We start from the raw sequence: 17,238 nt of genomic DNA, 5'->3' as shown, positions 1-17,238 counted from the left end.
AATAACCATCCGCTGGGCTGGCTGCGAGGGGGCCAACGGCAGCAGTTGACACGGGTGAAAAAGCTGGGCGTGGACGCAAAGATCAATCAGCACCGTCAATCACTGGTGTTGTTGTTGTTGTTTCAAAGTCTACTCTCTCTCTCTCTCTCTCTCTCTCTCTCTCTCTCTCTCTCTCACACGCACACGTGCACTCACACACACACACACACACAGACACACACACACACACACACACACACACACACACACACACACACACACACACACCTTTGTAGGCTACTGAAGCGCATTTTCAGTAAACAAACTTTGCAATCCTGTCGCTACGTGTATCTCGTCTATAGGAAGTCTGCATCACAGACAAAACAAAGGACTACAAAACAAAATAGGTAGTCTTTTCTCTCTCTCTCTCTAGTGAGGAACAATAAAGCAGTCTCGTCCGTGATAAAGTCCAGCTGGGGGGGGGGGGGGGGGGGGTGTGGTCCGGATGCACAGTCTGCGGATGTCGGGAGGGAGGGAGGGAGGGCTTCGGCTGCACTCAGAAAGCCCCGATCTCCAAACCCCACGGTCTGTAGGGCTTCCCCACGCCGGACGCCGGGGCCGACGAGGGGCTGATGGCGGCCGCAGCTGCAGCCGCAGCAGCCGCAGCAGCGGGGGAGAGAAGGGGGAAGGCACTGAAGGGAAAGGGGAACGCCGCCGAGAGCGAGGAGAGGGACAGTTTGGAGGCCGCGGAGGCGGACAGCAGGCTGGGGTGGTGGAGAATGGACGCCCCCGGGGCGGGGACCCTGACGGGGCCTCCCGGCGCCTCCGAGTGCGGGGTGGCGCTGCCGCTGCGCCTGCCTGCAGAGGAGCCGCCGGGCGGGTGGGTTTCCGACGCCGGCGAGGAGGAGCGCGCAGAGGAGGAGGAGGAGGAGGAGGGAGGGGTCGGCGGGCTGCTGGTCCTGCCCCGTGGTAAGGGGCCGCCGGCCTGCAGGGTCGTGGCCTGTTGGTGCTGCTGGTGGAGAAGCAGGGGGTGCGGCGCCAGGTGCGCGGCGACGGCGGCGGGCGAGCCGAAGGCGGAGCCCCAGGCCAGGTGGCTGAGGCCCGCGTGCGCCTCCCGCTGGCCGGCGTAGCCGTTGAGGTGGGACACGAGGCGGATCCGCAGCGGGTCGGCGCTGTCCAGGCCCTCGATGATGCTCAGGTAGCGCGCCGTCTCCGCCAGGCACTCCCTGAAGCCCAGGCCGCGGTAGTCCATGGCCAGGGCGTGGGCGTCGAAGTAACCTGGGACACAGAGAGCATTGTTACAGGCAAACATCTGAGACGGAACGGTGTTTGATAAGGATCAGCGGGGTTAGCATGGAGTCACGATATACTCGCTCTGGTGGAAATTGGAGAATCGCCCCGATTATAAGAACAGGATGATGTTCTGGCCCAGATGGAATTTGTTGATTAATTGGTTCATTTAATTGACAAACGTGTAAACACGTAGAGATCAGATTCTAAAAATGTCAGTCGTTCTTCGATTTTTTCCAAAAATAGCAGACCTACAAGCTCGTATCGCGCCACTCGGTGGCGCGATATGAGCTTGTAGATCTGCTATTTTTCAATAGCTAAAGCATGACATGATGATAACACCAAAATGGGTGCCCGTTCAGAATGGGTTATAAGAACAGGATGATGTTCTGGCCCAGATGGAATTTGTTGATTAATTGGTTCATTTAATTGACAAACGTGTAAACACGTAGCATATACAGTCATACAGGGACCAGCATTTTCAGGTTGGTGAGGTTGGGAACTGAACATTCTATAATGTTGATTTCACAATAACTTTAAACTTATACAGACATATAAAGGGCAGAATAAAAATGACTATAACTAGAATTAATGAGATATATATGGCCTCATTGTTTTTCAGAAAGTAATGAATCCTATGGAGTTACATTTGTCTCTTTATTAACCAAACAAAAGAAAAATTAACCAAACAAAAGAAAAACATTTGAGAGAGAAAAAATCTAAACAGAACAAAAAACTATTTTTAATTCAAACAAATTAAAAACGCAATCAAAAAATATATTTGCAAGCAAAAAAAAATAAGATTTGAAAGAAAAGAAAAAATAATTGAGAACAAAACTTTTAAAAATTAAAAAAAAATTAAATTAATTTTTTTTTTAAAAAATTAAAAAAAATTAAAAAAAATTAAAAATTAAAAATTAAACTACATAAAACAAAATACTTACTAAATGTTTGGGTAATAATAATATGTGTTGTGCTAAATAAAATGTTTTTAATGTTTTTTTTCCTTCGTTTGCGAATGAAAGTTTTTTTTTTCTCATTGCAAAACGCCTTCTCTCTCAAAACCTATGTCTTTGGTCTCGATTTTTTTTTTCTCTCTCAAAACCTATGTCTTTGGTCTCGATTTTTTTTTTTTCTCTCTTGGATTATTTGTGTGAGGGGTGAAAGTTCAGAAGGCGGGTCCTACGCTGAAAAGATGTAAGACACCTCTCCATTGGCCACTGTCTTAAACCCTTGCTTAGGGTGCAAATCTCAACTGTTTTGGACGGGGGTGGGCTCGTTGGAATCGTGTCGCCCCCCTGGGGGTGTCTTTGGGGGGCTCAAGGTTCAGGGACCCCCAGGGACCCCCTGGGACCCCCCAGGGACCCCCAAATGGTAACTCTGTCATTTCTCAACCGTTTTTGACGGGGGTGGGCTTGTTGTGATTGTGTCGCCCCCCTGGGGGCGTCTTTGTGGGTCTCAAGGTTCAGGGACCCCCCAGGGACCCCCCAGGGACCCCCTAGGGACCCCCAAATGGTAACTGTCATTTCTCAACTGTTTTGGACGGGGGTGGGCTCGTTGGAATCGTGTCGCCCCCCTGGGGGCGTCTTTAGGGGGCTCAAGGTTCAGGGACCCCGAGGGACCCCCCGGGACCCCCCAGGGACCCCCAAATGGTAACTCTGTCATTTCTCAACTGTTTTGGACGGGGGTGGGCTCGTTGGAATCGTGTCGCCCCCCTGGGGGTGTCTTTGGGGGGCTCAAGGTTCAGGGACCCCCAGGGACCCCCTGGGACCCCCCAGGGACCCCCAAATGGTAACTCTGTCATTTCTCAACCGTTTTTGACAGGGGTGGGCTTGTTGTGATTGTGTCGCCCCCTGGGGGCGTCTTTGTGGGTCTCAAGGTTCAGGGACCCCCAGGGACCCCCCAGGGACCCCCAAATGGTAACTCTGTCATTTCTCAACCGTTTTGGACGGCGGTGGGCTCGTTGGAATCGTGTCGCCCCCCTGGGGGCGTCTTTAGGGGGCTCAAGGTTCAGGGACCCCAAGGGACCCCCCGGGACCCCCCAGGGACCCCCAAATGTTAACTCTGTCATTTCTCAACCGTTTTGGACGGCGGTGGGCTTGTTGTGATTGTGTCGCCCACCTGGGGGCGTCTTTGTGGGTCTCAAGGTTCAGGGACCCCCAGGGACCCCCCAGGGACCCCCAAATGGTAACTCTGTCATTTCTCAACCGTTTTGGACGGCGGTGGGCTCGTTGGAATCGTGTCGCCCCCCTGGGGGCGTCTTTAGGGGGCTCAAGGTTCAGGGACCCCAAGGGACCCCCCGGGACCCCCCAGGGACCCCCAAATGTTAACTCTGTCATTTCTCAACCGTTTTGGACGGCGGTGGGCTCGTTGTGATTGTGTCGCCCCCCTGGGGGCGTCTTTAGGGGGCTCAAGGTTCAGGGACCCCGAGGGACCCCCCGGGACCCCCAAATGGTAACTGTCATTTCTCAACTGTTTTGGACGGCGGTGGGCTCTTTGGAATCGTGTCGCCCCCCCTGGTGGCGTTCTCAAGGTTTTGGAGGTTCGGGGACCCCCCGGGACCCCCCAGGGACCCCCAAATGGTAACTCTGTCATTTCTCAACCGTTTTGGACGGCTTGTTGTGATTGTGTCGCCCACCTGGGGGCGTCTTTGTGGGTCTCAAGGTTCAGGGACCCCCAGGGACCCCCCAGGGACCCCCAAATGGTAACTCTGTCATTTCTCAACCGTTTTGGACGGCGGTGGGCTCGTTGGAATCGTGTCGCCCCCCTGGGGGCGTCTTTAGGGGGCTCAAGGTTCAGGGACCCCAAGGGACCCCCCGGGACCCCCCAGGGACCCCCAAATGTTAACTCTGTCATTTCTCAACCGTTTTGGACGGCGGTGGGCTCGTTGTGATTGTGTCGCCCCCCTGGGGGCGTCTTTAGGGGGCTCAAGGTTCAGGGACCCCGAGGGACCCCCCGGGACCCCCAAATGGTAACTGTCATTTCTCAACTGTTTTGGACGGCGGTGGGCTCTTTGGAATCGTGTCGCCCCCCCTGGTGGCGTTCTCAAGGTTTTGGAGGTTCGGGGACCCCCCGGGACCCCCCAGGGACCCCCAAATGGTAACTCTGTCATTTCTCAACCGTTTTGGACGGCTCGTTGTTATTGTGTCGCCCCCCTGGGGGCGTCTTTGGGGGTCTCAAGGTTCAGGGACCCCCCCGGGACCACCCAGGGACCCCCAAATGGTAACTCTGTCATTTCTCAACCGTTTTGGACGGCGGTGGGCTCGTTGGAATCGCGTCGCCCCCCTGGGGGCGTCTTTGGGGGTCTCAAGGTTCAGGGACCCCCAGGGACCCCCAAATGGTAACTCTGTCATTTCTCAACCGTTTTGGACGGCGGTGGGCTCGTTGGAATCGTGTCGCCCCCCTGGGGGCGTTCTCAGGGTTTTGGAGGTTCGGGGACCCCCCGGGACCCCCCAGGGACCCCCAAATGGTAACTCTGTCATTTCTCAACCATTTTGGACAGGGGTGGGCTTGTTGGAATCGTGTTGCCCCCCTGGGGGCGTTCTCAGGGTTTTGTAGGTTCGGGGACCCCCCGGGACCCCCCGGGACAACCAAATGGTAATTCTGTCATTTCTCAACCGTTTTGGACGGGGGTGGGCTCGTTGGAATCGTGTTGCCTCTCTGGGCGCATTATCAGGGTTTTGGAGGTTTGTGGACCCCTGGGGACTTCCACATGGTAACTCTTGACATTTTTATGATAGATCTTTATTGATGGGAGGGAGAGACAGAGAGAACCATTTATATTCATCTGCATATTCTTCTTACTATAGCTCTCTCTCTCACACACTTTGAGAAATTACAGAGTTACCATTTGGGGGTCCCTGGGGGTCCCTGAACCTTGAGACCCCCAAAGACGCCCCCAGGGGGGCGACACAATAACAACGAGCCGTCCAAAACGGTTGAGAAATGACAGAGTTACCATTTGGGGGTCCCGGGGGGTCCCCGAACCTCCAAAACCTTGAGAACGCCACCAGGGGGGGGCGACACGATTCCAAAGAGCCCACCGCCGTCCAAAACAGTTGAGAAATGACAGTTACCATTTGGGGGTCCCTGGGGGGTCCCGGGGGGTCCCTCGGGGTCCCTGAACCTTGAGCCCCCTAAAGACGCCCCCAGGGGGGCGACACCATTCCAACGAGCCCACCGCCGTCCAAAACGGTTGAGAAATGACAGTTACCATTTGGGGGTCCCTGGGTGGTCCCTGGGGGTCCCTGAACCTTGAGACCCCCAAAGACGCCCCCAGGGGGGCGACACAATAACAACGAGCCGTCCAAAACGGTTGAGAAATGACAGAGTTACCATTTGGGGGTCCCTGGGGGGTCCCGGGGGGTCCCCGAACCTCCAAAACCTTGAGAACGCCACCAGGGGGGGCGACACGATTCCAAAGAGCCCACCGCCGTCCAAAACAGTTGAGAAATGACAGTTACCATTTGGGGGTCCCGGGGGGTCCCTCGGGGTCCCTGAACCTTGAGCCCCCTAAAGACGCCCCCAGGGGGGCGACACAATCACAACGAGCCCACCGCCGTCCAAAACGGTTGAGAAATGACAGAGTTAACATTTGGGGGTCCCTGGGGGGTCCCGGGGGGTCCCTTGGGGTCCCTGAACCTTGAGCCCCCTAAAGACGCCCCCAGGGGGGCGACACGATTCCAACGAGCCCACCGCCGTCCAAAACGGTTGAGAAATGACAGAGTTACCATTTGGGGGTCCCTGGGGGGTCCCTGGGGGTCCCTGAACCTTGAGACCCACAAAGACGCCCCCAGGTGGGCGACACAATCACAACAAGCCCACCGCCGTCCAAAACGGTTGAGAAATGACAGAGTTAACATTTGGGGGTCCCTGGGGGGTCCCGGGGGGTCCCTTGGGGTCCCTGAACCTTGAGCCCCCTAAAGACGCCCCCAGGGGGGCGACACGATTCCAACGAGCCCACCGCCGTCCAAAACGGTTGAGAAATGACAGAGTTACCATTTGGGGGTCCCTGGGGGGTCCCTGGGGGTCCCTGAACCTTGAGACCCACAAAGACGCCCCCAGGGGGGCGACACAATCACAACAAGCCCACCCCTGTCAAAAACGGTTGAGAAATGACAGAGTTACCATTTGGGGGTCCCTGGGGGGTCCCAGGGGGTCCCTGGGGGTCCCTGAACCTTGAGCCCCCCAAAGACACCCCCAGGGGGGCGACACGATTCCAACGAGCCCACCCCCGTCCAAAACAGTTGAGAAATGACAGAGTTACCATTTGGGGGTCCCTGGGGGGTCCCGGGGGGTCCCTCGGGGTCCCTGAACCTTGAGCCCCCTAAAGACGCCCCCAGGGGGGCGACACGATTCCAACGAGCCCACCCCCGTCCAAAACAGTTGAGAAATGACAGTTACCATTTGGGGGTCCCTAGGGGGTCCCTGGGGGGTCCCTGGGGGGTCCCTGAACCTTGAGACCCACAAAGACGCCCCCAGGGGGGCGACACAATCACAACAAGCCCACCCCCGTCAAAAACGGTTGAGAAATGACAGAGTTACCATTTGGGGGTCCCTGGGGGGTCCCAGGGGGTCCCTGGGGGTCCCTGAACCTTGAGCCCCCCAAAGACACCCCCAGGGGGGCGACACGATTCCAACGAGCCCACCCCCGTCCAAAACAGTTGAGATTTGCACCCTAAGCAAGGGTTTAAGACAGTGGCCAATGGAGAGGTGTCTTACATCTTTTCAGCGTAGGACCCGCCTTCTGAACTTTCACCCCTCACACAAATAATCCAAGAGAGAAAAAAAAAAAATCGAGACCAAAGACATAGGTTTTGAGAGAGAAAAAAAAATCGAGACCAAAGACATAGGTTTTGAGAGAGAAGGCGTTTTGCAATGAGAAAAAAAAAACTTTCATTCGCAAACGAAGGAAAAAAAACATTAAAAACATTTTATTTAGCACAACACATATTATTATTACCCAAACATTTAGTAAGTATTTTGTTTTATGTAGTTTAATTTTTAATTTTTAATTTTTTTTAATTTTTAAAAAAAAAAATTAATTTAATTTTTTTTTAATTTTTAAAAGTTTTGTTCTCAATTATTTTTTCTTTTCTTTCAAATCTTATTTTTTTTTGCTTGCAAATATATTTTTTGATTGCGTTTTTAATTTGTTTGAATTAAAAATAGTTTTTTGTTCTGTTTAGATTTTTTCTCTCTCAAATGTTTTTCTTTTGTTTGGTTAATTTTTCTTTTGTTTGGTTAATAAAGAGACAAATGTAACTCCATAAATCCAGCATGGGAGAAAAAAACATAAAGAACGAATAATCATCAAACAAAAATCTTGGTGGATTGAGACCAAACTGTCCTATTAATCGATTATTTGTTCACGACGATGGTGATAGCCCTGGAGATGTCATGTGTCCAACACAGCAGAGACAACTGACGTGGTTTCATCACAACAGAGACAACTGACATGGTTTCTTCACAGCAGAGACAACTGACATGGTTTCATCACAGCAGAGACAACTGACATGGTTTCAGACAACTGAGACAACTGACATGGTTTCTGCATGCAGCTCTATAAACTAGTAAACTAATTATTCTCAACAGGGTAAGTGGAGAAGTGTCAGACCGGTTTGTATCATTAATATCATTGAGCAGGCTTAGCCCTTATTCATTCATCGGCTTGTTTACTAAAGACTTAGTCATCTATGAATATAAGGATATGGGGATTAGTCGTAGGGAGCACTATATTCTTTCTCCCTCCATTCCAGATAGTCTAGACTAGTCTAGACTAGTCTAGACTCTAGACCATTGGTCAATGGTCTTGGTTAGCTTGGTCAGAAGAACTACCTGTAGTGTAATATAAATATTTCATTCCACTTTTGTCTTTTTTTCTCCTTTTTTGGGTGACTACTCTGTGTACCACCAGAGGGGGGGCTCAAATACCGCCAGTGGTAGGCTACTAGTACCAGTGGCTGGGAACCTCTGGTCTAGCCCATTCTGAACGGGCACCCATTTTGGTGTTAGCATCATGTTATGCTTTAGCTATTGAAAAATAGCAGATCTACAAGCTCATATCGCGCCACCGAGTGGCGCGATACGAGCTTGTAGGTCTGCTATTTTTGAAAAATCGAAGAGCGACTGACATTTTTAGAATCTGATCTCAGGTCAGAATGGGTTCATCAGACCAGTGTGTGTCCGGCGGAAACCTCGTATGAATCTGATCTCAGGTCAAAATGGTCTAGACTCTACAGATTCCATGGTCCCAGACACTGAAACTGGTCTACTACTGTCTGTAGGCCTACCTTTTCCTCCAGCAGCGTGCAGCATCTTCAAATGGTCTACAGTCATCTGCAAAATCTCTGCTTTCTCCAGTTTGGCTGAGCCCTATATGGGAAAAAATAAAATAACATAATTGTTATATAGTTGAATGTATATATAATATATAGTTTAATAAATTAATAAATGCAGTATATAGGGCCTACTTGATCACCATCATGGAAATCCATATAATTTCAGTATAGGTTACCTTATATTTCATATCTATGTCACTTTCTTTTTCTGACACATATAGCATCAAATCAAATTAACATTAAATTAAATGTAATTAGCATTAAATTAAATTAACAGTAGCCTAGCCTACCGGGGTTCCCCATGTGTATAGGCTGCTTTTAATTTACCCATTTGTAGCCTAACTCCGAGAGCAACGGGTCCATCTGGTTCCACCTGCATTGCACGACTCCCAGAGTCAAGATGAACTCTCAGGAGTTTACAGTGCGCGCTTTACGCACGGTCTCTCTCACCTGCTTCTCAAAGGCGCTTGGCACCAGTCTCCTGAGCTCCGTCAGACTGTTGTTGATTCGGTCCCGGCGTCGCTTCTCAATGATCTGACACAAACAGACGAGAGCTCGTTACATCACCGTGCACAAATCCGTGCGCACCACGCACCGTTGCGCATTTATACGCGCGATTAAACTTGAATAGAGATTATAAACTTACGCCGCGGCGCCGTTTCCTCGCCTGCACCTGAGTGGTTGTAGTAGGAGACATGGATCCCAGAGGAGAACTCATATCCCTTGAGAAAAAATGAAATAAATATGATCATTTATAAGTGGCCACGGACACGGTTACTTTGCAGTCTGTCCAGCTATATGCAGCAACCTGGATCAGTTCCCACAAATCAAAATAAAGTTTAAAACTAATAAATATAGTCACGTACCCGTTCTCATCCCCGCTTTCTTTTTCCACCTCAATATTTTCATCCAGCTCGCTGTCCGAAGAACTGAAATCGTGATTCCGTTTCATGTTGTTGGCGATAATTATATTCCCTTTACTGCGATGTATGTGTGTGTGTGTGTGTGTGTGTGTGTGTGTGTGAGAGAGAGAGAAACACACACAGACAGACAGTGTGTGTTTGTGTGACTGTATCTGCTGACGTTCCGTTCCGTTTGAAGCGCTCCTCGTTCCCACGGTGTCATTTCAACGCCACTTGTTGGGCCAACGAGGGGCGGGGTCTTCTCCAGTCCAATTAGAACTCGGCGGCGAGGGGTTGAGCGACAGATCCCCCCTCCCTTTGGAGGCTTTTTGACAGCGGGCCAATGGGCCGATGGTCCGTGATGTGTCTCCACTCCTCCACCACCTTATTCTGCCATTCTGTCTGCGCTCCGGAACACCTAGGCTACTATAGTAGACTATACAGTATACACTTTGTTGTAGCCTACTACTGTTAGTACTGTACTAGACTATATATACTTATTCCAAAGTAAATTTGTAGCCTATATACTGCCTATATATAGGCCTATATATACTTCCAAAGCCAAATATTGTACAATGTAGCCTACTTATAAAGTCAAATATTGTATATTACTTTTGAATTTGACTACAATGCATTTCTAAGAAAGAGAAACAAATCAAACAATACAATAATTATGAATTATTGCGGCTAGTCGGCTATACTGCGTAGAACTGAGAATAGCTGATCTACAAGCTCACATCTGTAGAACGCTTTCATTGTGAGGTTGTGGATGCTATTTTCACTATTGCCAGAATAGCCTATTACAAACTCAAAGTTGACAGACACAGCAACATTCACAAAAGGAATTGAGTAATAACACCATGCAGGAATATATTGACTAAACTGGTGTTGAGTGCACCACTGCACACAGAAGGAGCTAGGGGGAGGGAGGGGGGGGACGGGACGCAATGCAGCCGTGCAGTCCGCGGGTCGCGGTGAGGAGTGGCCGTGGCGGCCGGCTGTCAGCACGCGTTGGGCCGTGGGAAAGCTCCGCCGAGCATCCCCCGAGCCAGCCAGCCAGCCGAGCCAGGCAGGCCGCGGCTGATAACCAATCACGGGCCCGACGGCCGTCTCCGGCGCTGGAATGAATGGAGCAATTGGTCGGGGCGACGGGCGGTCTAGCAGCACAGCGTGTGAACCTGTAATCCAACCCCAGCCCAGCCCAGAGGAAGTTATGAGGTCTAATCTCAACCCCACAGCGAGACTTCATGCACCACCGTGCACGGGAGGGAGGGAAAAAGAAAAGGGCGCGCACTTGCCTTGCGGGGACTTGAAATGTCCAAATGCGCACGCACGCGCACACACGCATGCGCGCGCGCGCGCACACACACACACACACACACACACACACACACACACACACACACACACACACACACACGTGTGATGAACATTTTAGGACAGTGATTGATTCTATAAATGACAATTTTACTTTTTTGTGTGCTGTGTTATTTTTAACCCTAACCCTAAAAAGCTTGAGTTTATTTGCTCACCATGATGTGTCACGCACCCAAAATAGCTGATGTCCAAATTCACAGCATTGCGCTGCCACTTCTTGTGTATTTTTACCACTATGAAATTGTTTTGTTTTATACTATATGCTACTACATATCTGTCTGAGTTTTTAGCCCTGACTAGCTGTGGCTTCCCTTTCCACATAATGGAACACACTCACAACATCATTTGACAGACATTGGTGTTGTGTTTGTTATATACTATATCATCTGACATCGGGCTGTGTGTGTGTGTGTGTGTGTGTGTGTGTGTGTGTGTGTGTGTGTGTGTGTGTGTGTGTGTGTGTGTGTGTTCGTACGTGTGTGTGCGCATGCATGCGTGTGTGCGTGTACAGGCGTGTGTGTGTGTGTGTGTATACACAACCCAGCTCATGTTACTTGGAGACAAATCCTGGGTTGAGCCACTGACAGTGTGTGGCCCCCCTGTGAGGGAGGGGCCCCCCCTGTGAGGGAGGGGGCCAATGTTATGAAAGGAAAACATACGCCACTAAACTAAACTGAAGTTTTTTTCATGACATGACAAGAAACTGACGTTACATCTCGGCAGAAGCCTTGTCCATATTTGAACTGTTTGGTGTTTTGTTTTCGTAAATGAATGACCTACTTGATCATATTTGTCACACGAAAAGCAAACTATGGAGCAATGAGGATCAAACTATGGAGCACATGTCATAGAAGTTTGTCCTCTCCAAAGACTGGAAGGAGGATTAATCACCCTCCATACAGCAGACCAGGAGGCAACCGCTTGGCTTAAGGTCTTTGCATTCGCTAAATAAAGAAAAAACACGAAAAGTCAAAATAGCACGTCTGCAAGCTCGAAACGTGGTCGCGAAGCTACTGTTGCATTTGAATCCTGAACAGTTACACTTTTGCAAAGGAAATCTTGAAAAAACAAGAAGGTGGCCGCACACGCCGCACGACTTTGGTGTGCGTTAGCTCCTTTGTACACAGTTACACTTTTGAACATAATTATGAGGTTTCCACCCGACAGAGACATATTGATGCTTATACCCTGTGTGTGTGCTTGTGTGCGTGTGTGCATGTGTGCATGTGTGCATGCGTGCATGCGTGCGTTTTGCGTGGCACTAATATTAATTAACTAATAATAATACTGCGTGTGCGTGTGCGTGTGTGTGTGAGCTTTAGTCTACGGGAATTTTCATTAACCCATAAATGGTGATTAGTATAAACTTTTATGATATAAATGTTATCTATAGGCCTAATGGGTGAAATTCAGCATGGTTGCTAAAAGGCACAAAAAACACTCCTTGGGCTAATAGCGTCCTATAGCTATGTGATGATGTCGGCACATTTGGGCAAGTGGCTATGGCCGCTTTTAGCCCAAGGAGTGTTTTTTGTGCAAACTAATGCTTGGAATGGATTCAGAACGATGAAAACCCCCTAGTTTGACAGGTCACATGCTAAAGCATAATGAAATGTTGATGCTTTTGCCTTATACAGGTTGTTAATGGTATGGTGCAGGTCACATATTACCGTATGCTAATTACCCAATTTCTCAACGTGCAACTTTTAGCAACCAAGCTTAAGCTTATATCTTCTAAGCCTATAGATGACATTTGACATTTAACATTTGAATCAATGTTTTCCATCCAACAGTGACAATAGAGATTAGTGACAATAGAATAGAGACATTGTTTTATCACATGACAACATTTAACTAATATAAATGATGAATCAGTAGGACTATAGGCTATTGGGAAATGTCTTAATTATTATCATTTTAGCCACAAAACGGCTTACATTTCATTTGAAATGAGAAACAGACAGCAAAACAACACAAATGAGAAGTATAGGCCTTTCACTTAATCGATGTAATCAAGAGGATATAAAGACGTATGTGTCACAATAAAATAAGAGCCTACTGTCAGCTGTCCAGCAGTCCAAATATTAAATAAAAGTTCAGAATGGTAGACCTGTGGCCTGAGGCCTACCATTGCGTGGCACATGTACAAAATGTCTATGTTCACAGGCTTCTGTGTGCGGCCTATAAAGCAGCATCTGAGCATGTGCAGCACTACAAGTCTTACACCATATGTGTTTGGGAAACCGGGCCAATGTCTCTTGAATAGTTTTCAGTTATAGTTTTAGTCACATTTTAGTCACCTGGAATGTTTTAGTGTTGGTCTAATGACTAAATGTCATAAGATTTTAGTCGACTAAAATGTGTTTTGGTGGGCCTCGATGCCGTTGTAATGACTGATTTTACACTTGCTGAAAATAGCAGATCTACAAGCTCACAACACGTTGCAGCGTGAAGCGTTGTGAGCTTGTAGATCTGCTATTTTCAGCATGCAACCAATTGTAAAATGACTTATACTGGATCTCTTGTCCACTAGTCCCTTCCTTACATTTTAGTCTAGTTTTTATTTGTTGACGAAATTGTCAGTATATTTAGATATATAGTATATTCATGTGAGATATGAAACTAGGGGGTTTTCATCATTCTGAATCCATTCCATTAGTATATTTATCTGGCTAAAATTCACCTTTCGTGGAATGACTCAAAGGCATGGATGAAAACAACTTTTTACAGCTGATCCGTTTCAAAATCGGAGAATTGGAGCCGCTCCAGGGGCGGTATTTCAGTCGCTGTACCGCACTGTTGTGACGAAAAGAGAGTTGAGCCAGAAGGCAAAGCTCTCAGAGCAATCTTTGTTCCTACTCTCACCTATATGGTCATGAAGTGTGGGTCATGACCGAAAGAATAAGGTTGCGAATACAAGCGTTTTCTCCGACGGATGGCTGGCATCTCCCTTAGAGATAGGGAGAGAAGTTCAGTCACGTGGGAGAGACTCGGAGTAGAGCCGCTGCTCCTTCGCCTGGAAAGGAGCCAGCTTAGGTGGTTCGGGCATCTGGTTAGGATGCCTCTCAGGCGTCTCCCTATAGGGAAGTCCTCGATGCACGTCCCACTGGGAGGAGACCGTCAGACAGACAGACAGACAGAGGACTGTCCTTTGAATGAGGGGAAACATTTAAGATGTATTTATTTTGCTGTCGGCACAAAAACTATACAACTCATACACACGCAGGTACATGCGCACACGCACACGCACACACACACACACACACACACACACACACACACACACACACACACACACACACACACACACACACACACACACACACACAGTTGCCAGGTGGTGGTGGGATTAGGGGGTGTGCATGTATACAGTGTGTATGTGTGTGTGTGTGTGTGTGAGTGAGAGAGAGAGGGGGGAGAGAGAGAGACAGCCAGGGGAGTGTGCATAGTAGGCCTACAATATTCGTCCTTGTGGGCGTGGGCGCCGTTGTGTATGATGTGTGTGCGTGTGTGTGTGTACGTGTGTATGTCACAGCCAGGGGGAGTTGTGGGTGGGGGCTGTGAGTGCGTGTGTGTGTGTGTGGGGGGGGGGTCCCTTGTTGTATTTCAAGTTCACGTACAGTTCCCACGCTGTTATTTTCTGCCCCGGCAGCCTTTGTTCCCTCTCAGCCGCTCTGGTCTCATCACATGTTGTGATTAGTGGGGACGGCATTTTTGCTCGGGGTGGGGGCGTGTGAGAGAGTGTGTGTGTGTGTGTGTGTGGGGGGGGGGGGCTTGGTGAGCGCCCTTTGAAGGTGAGGTCCTGCGACAAGACATCATCGGAAAAAAGGAGAAAAAAACCTCTAGGCCACAGAGCACCACTAGGCCTACTCCATGGTGAAACTGCTCTCTCTCTCTCTCTCTCTCTCGCACGCACGCACGCGCGCACGCACGCACGCACGCACACACACATGCACGCACGTTCACTCATGTCTCACTTTCATGCGTACCTTCTCGCTATAATTCGTTTCTCCTCCCCTGTTCTCTCGCTCACCGTGAGATCAAAACATACGTGTTAACCTTATTACTTCCAGGACACGCCACACACTCGTGCGCACACACACGCTCTCTTCAGCACACAGGGGAGTCTGATCCCCAGAGTTCAGCGTCAGTTCAGTTCAAAAGGTAGACATGTGAGGGAAGCTGATTTAGCAGAACCCTTGGCCACCCTGTCCCCCCCCCGACTGTGGTGACATTGCTGGATTTAGTGTCGAGGGACCCGTCAGAGATTCCACCCCCCCTCCACCCCTAATCCCCCCCCCCCCCGCCCCAATACACCCGCGCCCCCTTCTCCCCTCCCGCTGGCACCGCACGGTACCCCTGACGTTTCCCACTGGCTGCCTGTTGCCGTCCGTGTGACACAGCTGAAAAGGGATCCTTCGTTATTATGAAGCCACAAGGGAATTCTTTGCGATGAGAGAGAGAGACCGAGAGAGAGAGAGAGAGAGAGAGAGAGAGAGAGAGACCGAGAGAGAGAGATTCAGTTTAGGCATAACTCCAGTCTAGACTGTCTTTGAACCACAAATTAGTGGTTGGGTTGTTTTTTTTGAGCACGTATTCATGCCTTTTATAAGTTTCTCCTTAAAACGGGACGTCTCACAGACAGGTCACCTGAGGACTAAGATGTCGTCCTTGCCCACAGGCTCCAGTCAGTCAGGTCTTCTCGTGAAGACGTTTTGCTGTGGTGGTGTGTGTCGCTTGATTCGATTTGCCGCGCGACTCCGCGTTCATCCCCTGGGAGAACCGGCGTTGTCTGGAAACGTTCAAATCACATAATGTCCACGTTTCGACATCACAAGTCTGTGGGTTAGACCAAGGCTTCCCAGACTATTCAGGCCGCAACCCCCCAAAATAATCATATTTGAACTGGCACCCTGACAAGCACTTGGAATCGTAGGAGTTGAGGCAGTTTGACTCAGTTGCACAGATAAATATCGTGAAAATAGGTACAAGCTCACAACGCCTCGCACATCAGCGGAGCATTGTGAGCTTTGTAGATAGTTTTTTGTCCCCAATGCTTGCCTGTTTCTTATGTAATAATTGACAATTTGGTGTTACAAAGGTCTTAAAAGTCATTACATTTATAACCTAGAAAAAGTGCCCTTCTGGGCACAGGTCTCCACCAGGTTATCCACAGATCCGTGCAGTTAGAGGTAAAACACTTTTGGGCCAGTTATAGCGCCACCTTGAGGTTGAGTTGAAATTGTTCATGTGGCATTTTGTCCTCGGCCTAGTGGGAATGTGGGTGCACAATTTCACGGAAATCACCCGATGTGTTCATGATTTGCAGCATTTTGTTTGAAACTGAGCACTCCTGTGAACTTTGGAAGCCAATCTTAACCAATCAGGATGGAGTGTGAGAAATCTGAAAGACCGGTTTGGTTGAATGGCTCTAGAGAGACTGTGTACCAATTTGCGTGATGTTTGGACAAAATCTGTAGGTGTGTGCAAAAACTTGTTTTGCACAAAGCGGCCTCCTGGTGGCGCTATAACAGGCCGTTCTGGAAGGTTTGGGGCAGAGGTTCATCGTTGGCATCCAGGGAGTGTGTGTGCAAAATTTGGCATCGACCGGGTTAACGGTGGCCGAGATTAGCTGCTAACGGACGGACACACACACACACACACACACACACACACACACACACACACACACACACACACACACGGACGGACGGACGGACGGACGGACGGAGTGCAAAACATACTCTCTCCCCATGCCTTCGGCCTGGTGGAGACAATTATGTTTGTTTTGTTTACGGTTGGGTTGAGGACCCTCCCGGGAAGCACTGGGTTTATAGACCATATATAATCATAGTGTCTAGGGGTGTAACAGTTAATTGATCTAACCGATTTAATCTCATGTAGAAAAAACATATTGAAATAAAATAATGCATTTCTTATCTCGTTTTTTGGTCTTTTTCACAATGCAACAGGCTGTTGACCTTGTGCAACACTGTTGATGCCACCTATGCCCTGGAGCGCGCACACACACACACACACACACACACACACACACACACACACACACACACACACACACACACACACACACACACACACACACACACACACACACACACACACACACACACACACACAGTATAGCATGATAGATAGTATAGCAGTATGTGTGGACACAGTGCAGACATGCGTGTGGTGTTAGATTTGGTGAGTGCATGGTGAGGTATGTGGCGAGTCATGGGTTACATCTTGGGATGGATCTTGTCAGGACCTTAAACCTCTACAAACTTATTGTAACCCACATGAGTTGCACTAGCATCTAAATAGTTAGTTTAGGAGGACTAACACTG

The 17,238-nt window shown here is 49.3% G+C and overlaps 1 protein-coding gene across 1 annotated transcript; it reads right to left on the bottom strand.

Annotated features, from left to right (window-relative positions):
• Window positions 1-142: 142 nt before the first annotated feature.
• On the bottom strand, window positions 143-9,690 carry hey1 (hes-related family bHLH transcription factor with YRPW motif 1). The gene is made up of 5 exons (XM_083789819.1): window positions 9,476-9,690; window positions 9,256-9,331; window positions 9,060-9,143; window positions 8,562-8,643; window positions 143-1,257 (listed from the first exon to the last, which is right to left on the bottom strand). Exons 1-5 carry the CDS (start codon window positions 9,559-9,561, stop codon window positions 536-538), a joined length of 1,050 nt encoding a protein of 349 aa, XP_083645945.1. The 5' UTR covers window positions 9,562-9,690; the 3' UTR covers window positions 143-535.
• Window positions 9,691-17,238: the final 7,548 nt, after the last annotated feature.

Source organism: Protomyctophum parallelum (assembly GCF_964188405.1).
Source record: "Protomyctophum parallelum genome assembly, chromosome: 1".
Classification (NCBI taxonomy): Eukaryota; Metazoa; Chordata; class Actinopteri; order Myctophiformes; family Myctophidae; genus Protomyctophum; species Protomyctophum parallelum.
This window is presented reverse-complemented; position numbering and strand designations above follow the sequence as displayed.

Coding starts and splice junctions, on each gene's coding strand:
- hey1 (XM_083789819.1), bottom strand. CDS start 9,561: ATGAAACGGAATCACGATTTCAGTTCTTCGGACAGCGAGCTGGATGAA. Junction 9,332..9,475: donor GAAAGCGGGGATGAGAACGG/GTACGTGACTAT, acceptor TTTTTTCTCAAG/GGATATGAGTTCTCCTCTGG. Junction 1,258..8,561: donor GCACGCTGCTGGAGGAAAAG/GTAGGCCTACAG, acceptor TCTGTGTCCCAG/GTTACTTCGACGCCCACGCC.